The following is a 16,344-nucleotide window of genomic DNA, read 5'->3' on the forward strand; positions in this document are numbered from 1 at the left end:
CCATAGCCTGGACTTCCCTCCCTTCTGTCGTCCTGTCTCTCGGGGGAAGGTTTCTCTCAGTGGAATCCAAACCGTTAACCATCCCCTTCTCCTTCCCTGTGCCCTGCCCTCTCCTCCCACCCTGCCCCCAGCTCCATGTTAACTTACAGACAATTACCACCCCTTACTGATTGCTTGCTCTGCTGCTAGGACTGGGCTAGGCACTTCACAAACTTCATTTAATCATTTAATCCTCGCAACCTTGCAAGGTAGGTGTCTGGATCTATTAAAGTTTTTGTTGTTGTTGTTTTTGCAAGCAGTAACAATTGACTGACTCTAATGAACTTAGAGCAACAAAGCGAATTTATTAGAGGATTCAGTGGGGCAGGCTATGGTTCTACCCTACGGGAAAGCTCATGGGGTAGAAGGAAAAGCAGAACTAGTTATAAAGGGCCAAGAACCAGAAAGGGCAAGACAGTCAGTGACTGGCTAGCTTGCCTATCACAACCACCCCCACCCCACCCCACCCCCATACTGCCAACTGCTGAGGGGGGAACAGGACCTGAGCGCTGCTAGCAGAAGGCTGGATGTTGTACAGGTAAAAATGGCGGGTGCCCACCACAGTATTCTTCTTTTACAGATGACAAAACTGACACTCAGAGACTCAGTAACTTGCCCAACATTACAAAGATAAGGAGTGATCGCTGGGGTGTAACTGGATCCTGGAGCTGGTGCTCTCTAGTAATGCACACTGCGGTCACCTTCCCAATCCTTCCAATCTCTGTACACTACCCTTGGAATCGAGGAGTGAGTCTCTAGCCCCCGCCCTGGGAGGGGGCAGTAGGAGACGTCTTCCACCTCAGTGCTAGGGCCTGCCTCTGATTAACCCTGGCCTGGCTTTTGGCCAACCTCTCAACCTCCAGCCTCCTTCAAGGGCTGCTATGAGGATTAAACAAGATAATATATTGTATGTGCCTCAAATTATCCCACTAGATGGTAAGTTCCTTGAGGACAGGAATTTTGTCTTACTCAACTTTGAAACACCAAAGCCTGACCCATGATAGGTGTTCAAAAAGTTGTATTTGTTCATTCTTTTGGCAAATCTTTCCTGTGCCAGATTTACAGACCAGTACTATCCTGGATATTAGGATTTCAAGGAGCTTGAAATCCACCTAACACTGGGAATATTAATGAGGAGGAAGACAGCAGTGTTTGGAGCATCGAAAGTCTGCCTCTTGAAGGAAGTGGGACTCAGAGAGGCAGGAAGACCTCAGGCAAAGACCCAGGAGACAGGTACACTGTTCTCAATTCAAAGGCCATAAAGCAGGAGGCTTCCCTGGTGGCTCAGTGGGAAAGAACCCCCCTGCCAATAGCAGGAGATGTGGGTTCAATCCCAGGGTCAGGAAGATCCCCTGGAGAAGGCAATGGCAACCCATTCCAGTATTTTCACCTGGGAAGTCCCATGAACAGGGGAGCCTGGTGGGCTGCAATCCATGGGGTCGCAAAAGAGTCAGACACAACTGACTAAATAACAACAAGGAGAGCAGAGGCCTGGAGGGAGGAAAGGGTGAGGCGGTCCTAGAGGAGGAATTCTTAGGAAAACAAGTCTTGAAACCAGCCTCTTCCACATGAGGGAGACCCATTACCCAGATTCCTGCAGTTCCTATCTCCTTCCCCTCTGCCAGTCCATGTCCCAGGCCCAGAGTGCTGGCACTAGGCCACGCTCCTGAGTTCTCAGCCTCTGCAGAACTCATGGGAATCCTTCTCATTTACTCTTCACAGTACCCTGAAATAGGTATTACTAGTTTTATCCTATTTAGCTACTGAGGGAATGGAAATGAGAGAAATGGAAGGAACTGCTGAGAAAGGCAGAGCCAGGACTTAAACCCAGGCCTTCTGACTGTCCTTTCTACTACCATAGTTTCTGCACAGCTAGACATTCTGCATCATACGTTCTGCCCAACAGTGTCTGCGCCTTCTGAACTGGCTCCAATGTTGACTTTTTTTTTGGCCGTACCATGTGGCATGCAGGGTCTTCGTTCCCTGAGTATATCAAACCTGCACCCCCTGCAATGGAAGCGCAGTCTTAGCCACTGGACTGCCGGGGACGGCCCAATGTTGACTTTTTAGCTCTGAGTGGTCAGTGATAACACAAGACAGCATACTCATCGCTGCCTCCAGAGATTCTGTGAGAACCAACAGAATGGTAGGTAAATACATTTTGGAAGAGCCCATGTAAAGCCAAGGAGTTACTTATATGCTAATGACACTCTCCAAAGCACACTGTGAGGAACAGTGTCAAAGAGGCATTTCAAAGAACACATTCTTTGCATACTGCTAGAAAAAGGTCCAAGTAAGGAAAACAAAAATACTCAGGAAGCTAGCGCAGCTGCTGTAGCAGGGTAGGTATGAGACAGCGAGCCTCTCTGGCTTCAAGCGAAGAGGTAAAGGCAAAAAAAAAATGGTAGCATTTGGGAAGCATCAGGGAAGCACAGGGAAAGATCCAGTCCCTCCTCCCCAAGCAATTCATGGTCTATGTGGAAAGGAACAATGTGTGTCGCAGCAACTGGCACCTTGTCAGTTGCTCTAAAATTCACCAACCACAGGATCTCTCCTTGGATCCTTATCAGTAGCCCATGAAACATTATTTTCATGCTTTTCCAGATGGGGAGACTGAGGTTTGGACCTCAGTCACTTTTGCAGTGACTGGTAATTAGAGTAGCCAGATCTTGAGAAATGAGAGCCTGCAATCTTCTTACCGCATACTTTACTTCTTACTGCATAGTAAATAATTCTAAACACCATGAAATAAAGTATTACTTATCCTGTAATATTAAGTTGAGAAGGTACCCCTAGGAACCTGGAGATCATTTTCAGACAAACAAGGAAACAGCTACTTTCCCTGAGAAGGCTGTACTGATGAAATGTGAACTGCTTTAGAAATGTTTTAGTTGGATTCACAACTAAAAGCCACAATGGATTATTGAGGGAGAAATTAAAAGGGTATACAGGTTGACATTTCTAACCTTAAAAAGTTACATAAAGTGGTATGAAAGCCACTTCCATTCTTCATTCTGTCAACCTAGCCTGGCTACCTTGCAACTGATTTTTACTGATTATCCACTTTCTGGTGCTGCCTCAGGTCTGGGGAGCATGGTCCTGGCCTGCAAGAGCTCAGAACACTGGGAGATACTTACTGTCCTATACAGAACATGCACAGAAATGGAACAAGTGCTGTAGCACCTCAAGGAGGACTGGATATATCCTATTGGAGGAAGTCAAGGAAAGCTTCTCAGAGACTTGGATTGGACCCTACAGGTAAAGTCTTGAGCTTGCCAACGACACAAAGAAAGAAGAAACAGTGCAGACTAGAGACATGACAGAACATGGTATACACGGAGGACAACACAGAACGGAGAACATGGCATACACAGGGAACCACGGAATGGAGGGCAGCTGTGAACACCCACAGCTAACACTGTACTCATCAGTGAGAGTCCCAAAGCTTCTCCCCCAGAGATCAGGAACAAGACAAGGATGTCTGCCCTCACCACTTCTACTCAACGTTGTCCTGGATGTTCTAGCTGGAGAAATGAGGCAAGAAAATGAAATACAGGCATACCTCGAAGATACTGTGGGCTCAGTTCCAGACCATTGCAACAAAGCAAATTACACAAATTATTTGGTTTCCCATTCCCAGTGCATAGAAAAGTTATGTTTACACTGTATTGTAGTCTATGAAGTGTGCAATAGCATTCTATATATAAAAGACAATATACATACCTTAATTAAAAAATACTTCATTGCTACAAAATGCTAACCATCACCTGAGGCTTTAGTAAATCGTAATCTTTCCATTGGTAGAGGGAGTGACATATTGTGAGAACTGCTAGAATTGCCAAGATGTTACACAGAGACATGAATTAAGCAAATGCTGCTTCAAACTGGTGCCTACAGTCTCATTTAAGGCAGAGTTGCCACAAACCTTCATTTAAAAAAAAAAAATGTAATTATCTTCAAAGTGCAAAAGTAAAACCCAATAAAATGAGACATGCCTGTAAAAAGCACCAAGAAAGGAAAAGACGATGCAAAACTATATTTGCAGATGACATGATCTTATATATAGAGAATCCTAAAGAATCCACACCAAAAAAGAAAACAACCAAAAACCTTTAAGAACTAAACAAGTTCAGCAAGGTTACTAAACTTGAGATTGAACTTGGAGGACACAAGATCAATATACAAAATGAACTGGGCTGTTTTGGGTTTTGTGCGTTTTTGTTGTTGTTGTTTGCCACACCATGCAGTTTATAGGATCTTAGTTCCCCAACCAGGGATTGAACCTGGGCCCCCGGCAGTGAAAGCTCGAAGTTCTAACCACTGGACCACCAAGGAATTTCCAAGATCAGTTGTATCTTTATTTTTTTAATTGTATTTTTATAATAACTGCAATGACCTGTCTGAAAATGAAATTAAGAAAAGAATTCCATTTAAATAGCTAAACCTCAAATACTCAGGAATAAATTTAATAAAAAGAAGTACAAGACTTGTACACTGTGTTCACAGATTGGAAGACTTTATATTGTTGAGATGCAATCTTCTACAAATGGATCTATAGATTCTACAGAAATGCATTTCTCTGCATTTTCTGTATAGGATAGTAATTATCTCCCAATGTTCTGGCAGCACCAGACAGTAGTGGAGAATCAGCAAAAATCAGTTGCAATCCCTGTTAAAGTCTTAGCTATCATTTTTGCAAAAACTGACCAGCTGATTCTAAAACCCACATGGAAATGTAAATAACCCAGAATTGTTAAAAACCACCTTGAAAAAGAGCAAAACTGGAGAACTCATACTTTTCACTTTCAAAACTTGTTACAAGGGGCTTCCCTGGTGGCTCAGTGGTAAAGAATCTACCTGGCAAGGTAGGATACACGGTGTAGATCCCACGAGGTGTGGAGCAGCTGAGCCTGTGCTCTAGAGGCCGAAGACGGCAACTACTCAGCCCGTGTGCTACAAGAAGCCACTCACTGAAATGAGAAGCCCGTGCACGGCAACAAAGCATGGCCTCCATCCACTGCAACTAGAGAAAAGCCCTGCAGCAACAGACTCAGTACAGCCAGGAGTTAAAAAAAACAACTCCAGTAACGAAAACAGCATCCTACTGGCACAGACATATAGATATGAGACTCCAGAAATAAACCTGCACACTTAACAGTCAACTAATTTTCAACAAAGCTGTTAAGACTATTCAGTGGGGAAAGAATAGCCTTTACAAAAAATTAGTTATCTGTTTATTATTTTTGGCTGCACTGGGTCTTCGTGGCTGCACTCAGGCTCTCTCTAGTTGTGACGACTGGGGGCTGCTCTGGTAGCGGTGCAGGGGCAGAGCGAGGTCTCTAGGTGTGTAGGCTTCAGCAGTTGCAGCACGTGGGCTCAGTAGTTGTGGTGCAGGGGCTTAGATGCCTCATGGCGTAGGGGATCTTTCCAGACCAGGGATCAAATCAGGGTCCCCTGCATTTGCAGGCAGATTCTTAACCACTAGACCACCACGGAAGTCCAGAATAGCCTTTTTAACAAATGGTGCTGGAACAAATCCATGATTTGCATGCAAAAGGATGAAGTTGGCCCTCTACTCATACCATACACAAAATGAATTCAAATGGATCAAAGGCTTTATATGACAGCCAAAACTATAAAACCCTTAGGAAAAAAACGTAAGCATAAATCTTAGGGACTTTTGTGCTTCAAAGGACACTATCAAGAAAGTGAAAAAAAAACACCCACAAAATAGGAGAAAATATATTTGTAAATCATTTATCTGATAAAGGTCCAGTATGCAGAATATATCAAGAACTCTTACAACTCAACAATAAAGACAAATAACCCAATTAAAAGGTAGGCAAAGATTCTTACTAGACGTTTCTTCATAGACGATATACAAAAGGTCAGTAAGTACATGACAAGATATACCCAAGAGAAATGAAAACATATGGTCACACAAAAACTCATACACAGATGTCTGGAGCACACATTGCTAATGGTCAAAAAGTGGGAATATCCCAAATATCCAACAAATGATGAACAGATAAACAAAATGTGGTGTATCTATATAGTTGATCCTTGAACTTGGGGGTTTAGGATTGTTGACCCTTTATGTGGTTCAAAATTTGCAAAATTCTTACAGCCTACCCTCCATGTCGTAGGTAGCTCTGCATCCATGGGTTCAACCATCGACCGGGTACTACTCTAGTACATATTTACTGAAAAAGCCCACATTTAAGTGAGCCCATGCAGTTCATGATCAACTGTATAATGAAATATTCATCCATTAAGAGGAATGAAGTATTGCTAAAGGCTACATGGATGAACCTTGAAAACATTATGCTAAATAAAAGCAGCCAGGCGGAAATGGCCATGTATTATATGAGCCCGTTTACATGAAATATCCAGAAAAGTCTTATCTGTAGATAAAGTGTATTAGTGGCTGCTTGAGACTCAGAGGGGGGGAAATTGGGAATGCTTGCTAATAGGTATAGGGTTTCTATGTGATGAAAATGCTCTAATTAGGTAATGCACCATTAGGTAATGGTGATGATTATACATATGTACATATATAAATAATATGGTTACTATAAATACATCTACTAAATATTGCTGAAATTTAAGTACACTTCAAAGGCAAATTTTATAAGAATTATCTCTCAAAAAAAACAGACATCCATAGAGCCTTCTGGTGGGATGAAAGTCAGAAGTCAGAAATATTGCAAGCTTTCTTTAGCAAATAACACAATTTCCTTTACTTAAAAAATTTTTTTACATCTTTTTAAGAATTTTTATTTATTTGGTTATGTTAGGTCTCAGTTGCAGCACTCAGGATCTTTAGTTATAGTATGAGGGATCCAGTTTCCTGAAGTGAAGTCGCTCAGTCGTGTCCGATTCTTTGCAACCCCATGGACTATATGTAGCCTACCAGGCTCCTCCGTCCGTGAGATTCTCCAGGCAAGAGTACTGGAGTGGGTTACCATTTCCTTCTCCAGATCTTCCCAACCCAGGGATCAAACCTGGGTCTCCCACATTGCAGGCAGATGCTTTACCATCTGAGCCACCAGGGAAGACTGACCAGTTTCCTGACCAGGTATCAAATCCGGGCCCCCTGCACTGGGAACGTGGAATCTTAGACACTTAGACCACCAAGCAAGTCCCTCAAGTTCCTTAAGGGTCCTTTAGTATCTCCTTTTTCTGTGACAAATTTGAGCACCTAGAACAGTGCCCAGTACTTGGTTAAATATTCAAATGTCTGTTGAATGAATGATTACCATAGGCATAAAGGGGAAAAAGGCATTAGCTGGGTCAACATTTTAAAACTAGATGAGAAAGGCTACTCATCTAACCATATAAAACCGAGGAAAGCTATGGCAATCCGGAAAAAACCCAGCCACTGCTTTTTTCTATTGCTGGTGACAAGTTGGGCAAATTCTGAGAAAGCACTGGGCTGTCCTCATTCATTTTCTATCACACATTGCCTCTGACTCAGACTCACTCTTAGACTGGCTTCCCTAATCTCTCCTCAAGGACACTTCCTGCCTACAGAATCCAAATGAGATTGGATTTATTCCTACCCCTTGCTTAAGACAGTTCACTAGGAATGATTGACCGAAAACCAACCAATCTTTTTCAAGGAAAGCAACTTGCTTCTCAAGCTACTTCCTCTAAAATCACTGAGGATGATACATGAATAATGAAGAGACCAGGTAGAATAGGAAATTTAATTCTTGTAAGGATATGAATCAGCAGGTCCAGGATAAAGGGACCATCCAAGGTGAATTAACACTTTCTGACCACCTAAGTGGCAGGTGCTGTGAGGCCATACAAAGGCACAATCCATGCCCTTGAATTTTTAGTCTAGTGGGGTAACAGGGATGGAATCACTTAAATTATGAAACCATTAAGTTCCAAAGAGAGGAGCAATTTGCCCTGAGTAGAGACATGATTCTTTCTGCCCAGGAAATCAAGTTAGTTTCCTGGCTGTGGTATTTGGCTTATACACCTTGGCTTCTATCTTAGGATTCAGACAGAGTGGATGTGGTATGCATAGCAGGATAAACAGCAAAGAGCAATACATGAAAATAAAGTAAAAACTCAACAGGAGTGCACAGTGTATCAGATGTGCAGCAGGATGTAGCAGGAAAATCAATCAGGATCAAAATGGGAGAAGCCTTAGTTCCACACCTAACAGCATATGGGCCTTTCCAGAAACATGAATTGGAGCCACCGATCTGCCACACCACTACCATGAAGGTAGGAAGTGGTCAAACGGTTAAAGCAGAAGACACACAGGATACTGAGAACTTGACTGAACACAATTATAGAAACTAAGGTTCAAAAAAGCAACTCACCCTTCCAAGATCAAACAAGTTTATAGAATTTATACATCGACTTACTGCCCCCTGGTGGATAGACAATACCTCCCCAGCATTAGGAACATCAAGCATTAGGATGTTGCACATTTTCCTGTTACTTATCCAGTCTCTTGCTAATCAGCCTCTCAAATTTCCATACTCAGCTTAGAAGACATTGTTCTAGTTCAATCTAGATAGACAAGACTCCCAAATATCTAACAAAGGATATAACAGGTAGTACAAATGATCAATTACTGGATGGTCAATACTGACCTGAAATTTCAAGCCATTTCAGAGGCAGACGAAGGCTCCATGAATATGGAAAGCTGTTTCTTTAACCTAAGATTATCAAAAAAAGCATCTACATCAAAGTCAATCATGAACAAAACATCGTAGGAACAGAAGTGAATGGTTCTAATAAAACAGAGGTTTAAATATTTAGAAACCCTGTTAAGTAATGCAGCCTACAAAGGGTTGGGGAGTGTGATGCAGTACCCAAGGACTTTTACTTAGAATATAAAATGGAGAAATCAGGGTATTAATATGACCAAGCAGCTGAACTAAAGGATATTCAATGACCAGTTGTCCTAATGGAACCACCCAAAATAAGTTAGCTGAACATACTAAGTGGCCACAAATTGCTAGACAATGTAAGCTTTGCAGTTATCATTAAACATTACTTTTCACTTTTTGAGGGTACCTTGGGGTGGAGAAACCAAGGAAGGCTACCCAGACCCCAATGTAAGAATCTAACGCTGGTATGGGTAATTCATTTGTACATAAATCTTACTATCCATTCTTTTACATTCCCAGGCTCAGTTAATTCACCTCTCAAATGCCAATCAAGACTGCATGATTTTCAGAAAATTCAAACTAAACACATAATGTTCCTGCTAGTTGTAATTTTAACTCCTGCTCCTTAATTTAGGTTGCAATTTCCCCTCCACACCACCAGCATTTCCAGAAATGAGAATTAACAGCCATCTGGGACTTAAGAAAGGACAGGTAAACAATCCATACACCCAAAAGGCCAAACATTTTTTATTTTCAAAAACAACTTTATTCATGACACATATTTAAAAAAAAAAACTCCCACCCCCTGGAAATGAGCTAAAAAAATAAACAAAATCCACCTCCCACCTCCCTGTTCCCACTTCCTCCCATTCCCTCCAAATAAAAGGGAAAAAAAAAAGGCAAAGAAAAACAAAACAAAAAAACTGAAAAACAAAAAACACCCCAAAACCCCCCAAAACAAGGTAGTGCATTCCCCAGGGGAAAGGGGAATTTACACTGGAGCCGCTGGGAGCGGAACGGAGATCTTCCGGCTACAGAAACCTGCAAAGAAAGACACTCAAAACAGAAAAAGAAACACAAAAGGAAACAAAATAGATCACCAGGCAATCTGGAGGGGCAGGGAGCCAGAAAAGAGGGGCAGGGTGGGTGGCAGACCTGGCAGGACAGGAGCAGGCAGGAGGGGACTGTGAAAGTTAGGAAGATGGAGGGAAGGTAACAAGCAGAACAGTTTGGTGTCCTTCCAGAGCCCTGGGTAAAAAAACCCCTCCTACCACCCATGCCCACCTACCCTTGAGCAGCCCCCAAGGGGGCAAAGGGGAACAGGGAAACAGGGGGAGCAGCTTGCGCGATTGAGACGTGTCCATGGCGAATCCCCAAAGTGAATGAGCAGCCCCCTGCCCCACTCCCTGGGCCTTCCCCTACTCCCCAAAGCAGGTCCCTCCTCAGCAGTTAGTTATGGGATTCTCCCCCCTTCCACAGTATATCTTTTTTTAAAAAATATTTTTTTTTTCCATCAAGGTCATCTTCTGTTTTTCTTTTTTTTTTTTTTTAATTCTTTTTTTTTTTTCCTTCTTTCCTCTTTTTTTCCTCTCTCTCCTCCTAATACACACTTTTTTTTAGTAAGGGGAATACCATGATGTCGCTCTAGCCCGGCCCCTGGAAGAAAGAAGGAGAGTTAGGTGTTAACATGATCACTAAAGAGTTCAACACAAGCCCCTCCCCCGTGGGCCCTCGCCCCAGTTACTGTGAAGGGAAGAGGGGAAAGAGGCTGCCAAGTCCTAAAACTGATCCCCACAATCCCAGAAACAGTGACACACCTGGCAAGTGAGAGGGGAAATTAACTGTTATTACTTCGCCAAACAGTGGCAATAAAAAAATACATCTGAGACACAAGGACAAGAAAAAGGACTCCTTGTTTATCCAGTTTTCAGTTCTCCACAGCTCTTAAATGCAAGGCTCTCACCAACAGATCTTCCCTAATTCCTCCATGGAGCAGAGAAGCAAATCTTGTGAAAAGCCAGTATCTATCCACCTAATCCCTCTATTTAAATGTACAAAGATGGAAGTGCAGAAACAACATGGATGCCACACCAGGCCCAGCATGCACATTAACCTTGCAAAAGCCTGGCTAGTTATTATAGTAGTAAGTATCTTGATCCTCCCACATAGCGTTCCAGGAGGATCAACTAGCCTCTGGTTTTCTTCAACCCTTCCCTATCTCTGGGAAACGAAGCAAATGTCCAAGCAGTACTTTCACTGCTCTGAGGCCCTGTTCTTCCCCAGCCTCCTGTGTAAACATTTTCACTGCCATCAACTTTCATGGAAAAAAAAAAAAAAAGGCTGGGAGAAGCAGCATCTCTCAGAACAGGGTGGAGAGATCCAGCCCTTATCACCAATTCCGGCTCCAGAAAAAAGATGAGACTGGCCGCCTGGCCTGCAACTACCTTCCTCACCCTGCACAGGCAGGAGACCAAGTCCCTGGAACCAAGGGGGAGGGTAAAGGAGGGAGGTTCCTCAGGTGAGGAGAAAAGGAAGGGTTCATGGGAGGCGGGGGAGAGGAGCAGCCCATCTATCCTGACCTGTAGACGCGACCCCGGGGGCCTGCTGTTAAAACCACTGTAGAATCGAGAGCGGGAACTGTTGTAGTTGGTGGTTCGGGCACGGTATCGGGCTCGTGGGAAACCTCGGTCTGTTGTGCTGATGCCTGGTCTGTTGGTTCGTTTAGGGATCACCTGAGAGTGGCAAGCACAACAGAAAGCCTCAGAGTCAACCTGGGGAGTTTACTGAGAACCAGAACGATGGGATGGGGCTTACCTTGATCTGTCTTCCTCTAAATAAGGATTCATCTAAGGCCAGGGAAGTCCTCACTGACTCTTTGTCTGAGAACTCTATATACGCAAACCTGAAAAGAGTAATTGTCACTTTATCTGAGGTCAAAAACAGGAGCTCATAGGTAAAATCCAATTTGCAGGCATGCTTTGAGTACAATGTGTTCATATTTTTAACTACTTGTCCAAAACAATTCTTAATGGAATTCTTTAATCATAATTTGTACCTACTCCTGGAAAATTATAAAATAGGATACAGAGGGCCCTGGATTTCCAGAGGGTGGAAGAAGGTGAAGCCAAGCAGAAGCCACCCCTCCATTCTAGTTCATGATCCCACCCACACCCAGCCCTCATCTTTGTTACCTCTTGGGCCTCTGAAAGCAATTTTAAGTATAATCCCTGATACATAACACTAACGCCGTATCTTAAAAGATGAAGACTACTTACTTTAACATACAGTTAACTTACTGCTCAATATAAAGCATAATTTACCTACTTTTTAACTGTGATTAAAAAGACCTCAGCTTCCCCACACTTACCCTTTGGGATGGCCACTAAATTTGTCACAGAGTATAGTAACGCGGTTGACTGAACCACAGCCATGGAAGTGTGCTTCTAGCTCTTCTGCTGTTGCACCATAGTCCACCTGTTGGGGGTACATTTCACAGGCAATAGGCAAACTCCCATCTCAACAAACACCCTGCCAAGCCTTTGGGCTGAGCCATCTTTGCGACCCCATGGACAGTACCACGCCAGACTCCTCTGTCCCTGAGACTCTCTAGCCAAGAATTCTGGAGTGGCTTGACATTTCCTTCTCCAGGAGATCTTCCCAACCCAGGGATAGAACCCACATCTTTTGAGGCGGCAGGAGGACTCTTTATCACTAGTGCCACTTGGGAAGCCCCCAGTATACACCAAAGCACATCAAATCTAGTTCTCTAAGGAACTCTTCTCCTTCCAACCCCAGAGCCTCTGCTAATCACCATTAACTCTCACCTCATTCTAACCTTCCCTCCACTCCTTAAATCCACCACCTATCCTGGAAAGAGTTTCCATCAAGACTCCTACTAAATAATCTCCCAAACTAAGAGCTCCCCCAACCCCAATCAAGGCCCTCATACATACATTGCCAACATAGATGGAACGGGCATCAGCCTCCATCTTCTCCTCAATGGACATGATCACTGGGCCAGCTTTGAAGAAAAAATAATCAGAAAACCACCCTTGTTTTCTACTTGGGCAATATATGCACCACTACCACCACCACCACCACCATTAGTAAAGGCAAAGATTTTGTTCAGTTCCCTGCTGTACCCATTACCTAGAAAAGTCTAGCACACAGTAGGTGCTTACTAAATATTTGACAAGTTATTGAACAGATGAATACATTCTTAAAATTCAAAGAAAACAGTAGATGAATCCCCTCCTGCTCCCAAATCAAGTCCCTATTGTACCCTTGGTTGAAATGATTTGAAAAATGAACAAAATTAAGTGGGCTGAGACTGGACATTTTGAGATTAGAGAAGCCCCCTGCAGCTGGGCATTTTGTCTTAGAACTCCTAACTAAAGGGTCTTCGACTGAACGAAAAACTATTAGACTTGAAGGTCAAACACCAGCTGGCAACCTCCACAAAGAGTAGAGGAAGACTAAGAACAAAGAGCAACACATTTGTAACAAGGACAAAGGGAGGCACAAGACTACCATCACGAAAACACAGGCCTTGTCTCACAAAGGTCAGAGAAACGCACAATGGACTATGACCACGGCAACTGCCCAGTAATTGCTCAGACGAGCAGCTCCAAGGTTCCGATTATCTAATTCCATATAAACCGTACTCTCATAACCCTTCCCATCCTAGGACCTGGGCTCCGCGTGCAACCGCCAGTTACTCACCATTGCCCGGAGGTGGACTCATATTCATCTGCTTCTCTACCTCGTTCTGTAGCTCCTTTAGCTTCTCAGCTTCTTCCTCCATCTCCCTAACTCGAGCTTTGATCGCTTCCAGCTCCTACAATGAGTGGGGAGGGTATGGAGAAGAGCTTAAGAGGAACCAACGCAGGGGCTCTGCCCTGCTCTCGATCCGCGCGCGGCCCCAGCCATGCTCGGCCATTTCCTTCGCCCCATGCGAGGGTCGTGAAGAAAAGAAAAGAAAGCTACCTTCTCTAGTACAACACTAGGCACCCATGACGCCGGAGTCAACCCGGCTGGGCCCCTTCTGGCGGTCGAGGCTGCGTCCCCGGCCCGGCCCCAGCCACGTTATTCCCCCCCCCCCCCCCCCCCCTCCCGCCTCCCGCTCGCCCGATCTCTGTGCCGCCCGTGACCCGGCCGGTCGCCGGCCTCCTCGCTCGCCCTCTTTCCCTCACCGGGTCCTCAATGGCGCCGTCCCCCGGGTCACCCTCGACCAGTCCCGGCTCCTCCTCCTCCTCCTGGTTGCCGGGGGCTCCCGAGCCAGGCCCAGGGCCCGGAGCTCCCGGGGGGGGCGCGGGGCCGGGGCGGCTCCTCTTCGGGCTCGGGCTCCGGCTCGGGCTCCAGCAGCAGCTCCTCAGGCTCCAGTTCCTCAGACTCCAAGCCGTTCCCGTAGTCCCCAGCGCCCCCCGGGGCCCCCTCCCCGGCCTCCCCACCGGCCCCGGGCACAAGATGGCGCCGCCGCCCCGGCCCGGAGCCCCGACCGCCCGCAGCCCCCGCTGCTGCTGCCGCCGCCGCCGCCGCCGCCATCGCCGCTCAGACTGGGGCCCGCCGCCCAGCGATTGGAGAGCTGCGCCGGCTTCGCCGAGGATTCATTAGTCAAACAGCCTGCCCGTCACCACGAGCTAGGGCTCCATTGGGGGATATTACTTGGCAATCAAATAAGACCCCACCCCCTAAGGCGGGGAATTGCGCCAAATTCTCAAATCCCGGTAGGGGAAGTCGGTCTGTCAATCAACACACGTCCCACCTCCTCTCAAGTCCTTAGGTAACAATAACGCCAAGCTGTGACGACGTTACTGCTTCTCCCCCGCCTAAGGGAGGATCTGCGAAGTATAACGCTCGGTGATTGGCCGCTGGCAAGGCGACGGGAAAGGAACAGTCTTCCGATCGCCTCGCCGAAGTGGTTCAGTCTCAGATGCCAATTGGCTCGCGAGATTCGAAGAGCTGACACCCATTTCGCGACAGGTGAACCTTGCCCCCGAACACACAGCCGGGCTCCCATCGAGGGAAACCCGAGGTCACATGACTAGTCTTTAGGAGGCCGCCATCTTGATGCTGCTGGTTGCCAGCTAGTGAGCTCTTGGAAGCTAGAGGCCGGAAACTGCGGCTGTTCCTGGAAACCGGTCTTCTATCAGGAATGCACCAGTAGACGGGATGTTGCAGCAGAGGGTTCTGAACGGCGCTGTCCAGAAAGGAGTTTACCTTACCTACCTAGGTTATTGGCACCACTATCTATCCACCATCTGTCAGGTCTCCCTAAACCGGAAAGCAGGGAGTAATCCTCACTCCAGTACCAGTCGTGAGTCTTCTATGTGCTGTCTTTCTGCACAGGCATACTTTCCAAGCATTCTGTTCATGCCCCAGTTTCAGCCTGTTCTCCTGCTTATTTACAGCCCCTTAATGGATCAGCTTCCAATGGGTCACCACCCCAGTTCACATCAGGTAAAAGCTCAAAACTCCTTAGCTAGATCTTAGAGAACTCCAGACCAGATTTCTTCATGAATGTTATTTCCACGCTTTTCATTCCAGTGGGTGTATCTGTACCCAAGTCTGTGCCTCTGCATATGCAGTCCCTCTTCAACCAGAGCAGACCTCATCATCACCTCCCCTGCAAAGCCTTTCACTAGCCTCCCCTCCTCTCCCATCACAAGCGGGCCTACCTCTGAGTGCAGCCTTTCCTAGCTAGTGCTTGTGAGAGCTTGGAGATGAAAGGCTGGTCTCTAATTATATTTGCATCTCCACCTTAGGGCAATATGCCTAGCACATAAGTGTCCAGATAAATGTTTGTTGACCAGAAGATACATTGACTAGGGATCTGGATGTCACCCTTCATTTACCACGCTTTCCGAGACTTCAGACCCTGGTTCAGACCCCAGAGGAATTCCACCACACCACTGCACTCTGAGATACCAATGAATCTAGCCCTGCAAGACAGGGTTGCCATAGTTTAGTGGTGCTCCTATACATTTATTAAAAACGAAGGAATGGCGGTGCTAAGTTGGCAAGAGGGATAGTTATAGCCAGACCAAGCTACAGTTTGAAAGCCAGATTCACCTGAGCCTAACCAAGTAGTTACTGAAACAACCTGGAGAGGATGTGCATAGCTTGGTAGTGGGTTTTGGATAAGAGGAGATTCCTATTAGCAAACCAAAAAGTCAGAGCTTCACAATATACCCCACTCTTCCCCTCACCCTCAGTTTCCACCGCCACCCCCCACGCCCCCACACACAGATCCTTACCTCAGGAACAGGAGAACTTGGAACAGTCACGGTTGCTTAAAACTTCACCGAAAAATACCTCATGAACCATCTCAGCTTCACTGGTCTGAGAGAACTAAGCTTAGCACCAAAGACAAGCTCTAAAAGACTGAGTTGGCTGGAAGAAAAATCTTTTCTACTGATTTTAACCAAGTCAAGACTTGGATGTTCATTGGTACCTAGTTTAAGAAAGCCAATTAAGGGAAATGGGATTTTTAAAATAATGCCTTTAAATCCAATTTTGTTAAACACTTGATTTTGTAACAGGCATCATCCTAGACTCCTTGTTATGTTATCTCATTGGATTCTCAAAACAACATGAAGTAAGAAATCACAAAACCATAGTCTTTTTTAGGGATGAGAAAAGAATGAAGTAATTTGTCCAAGTCATGGAA

General features: G+C 45.3%; 1 protein-coding gene across 1 annotated transcript; it reads right to left on the reverse strand.

Annotated features, from left to right (window-relative positions):
• Nucleotides 1–9,398: 9,398 nt before the first annotated feature.
• Nucleotides 9,399–14,253, reverse strand: PABPN1 (poly(A) binding protein nuclear 1). Its single transcript, XM_015096873.4, is given in 9 exon segments — nt 9,399–10,331; nt 11,255–11,274; nt 11,276–11,407; nt 11,490–11,577; nt 12,043–12,149; nt 12,629–12,696; nt 13,398–13,512; nt 13,868–13,981; nt 13,983–14,253. Coding segments are annotated over 9 exon segments (921 nt in total). The 5' UTR covers nt 14,220–14,253; the 3' UTR covers nt 9,399–10,291.
• Between the last annotated feature and the right edge of the window lie 2,091 nt (nt 14,254–16,344).

This window comes from Ovis aries, chromosome 7 (genome assembly GCF_016772045.2).
Source record: "Ovis aries strain OAR_USU_Benz2616 breed Rambouillet chromosome 7, ARS-UI_Ramb_v3.0, whole genome shotgun sequence".
In the NCBI taxonomy this organism is placed as follows: Eukaryota; Metazoa; Chordata; class Mammalia; order Artiodactyla; family Bovidae; genus Ovis; species Ovis aries.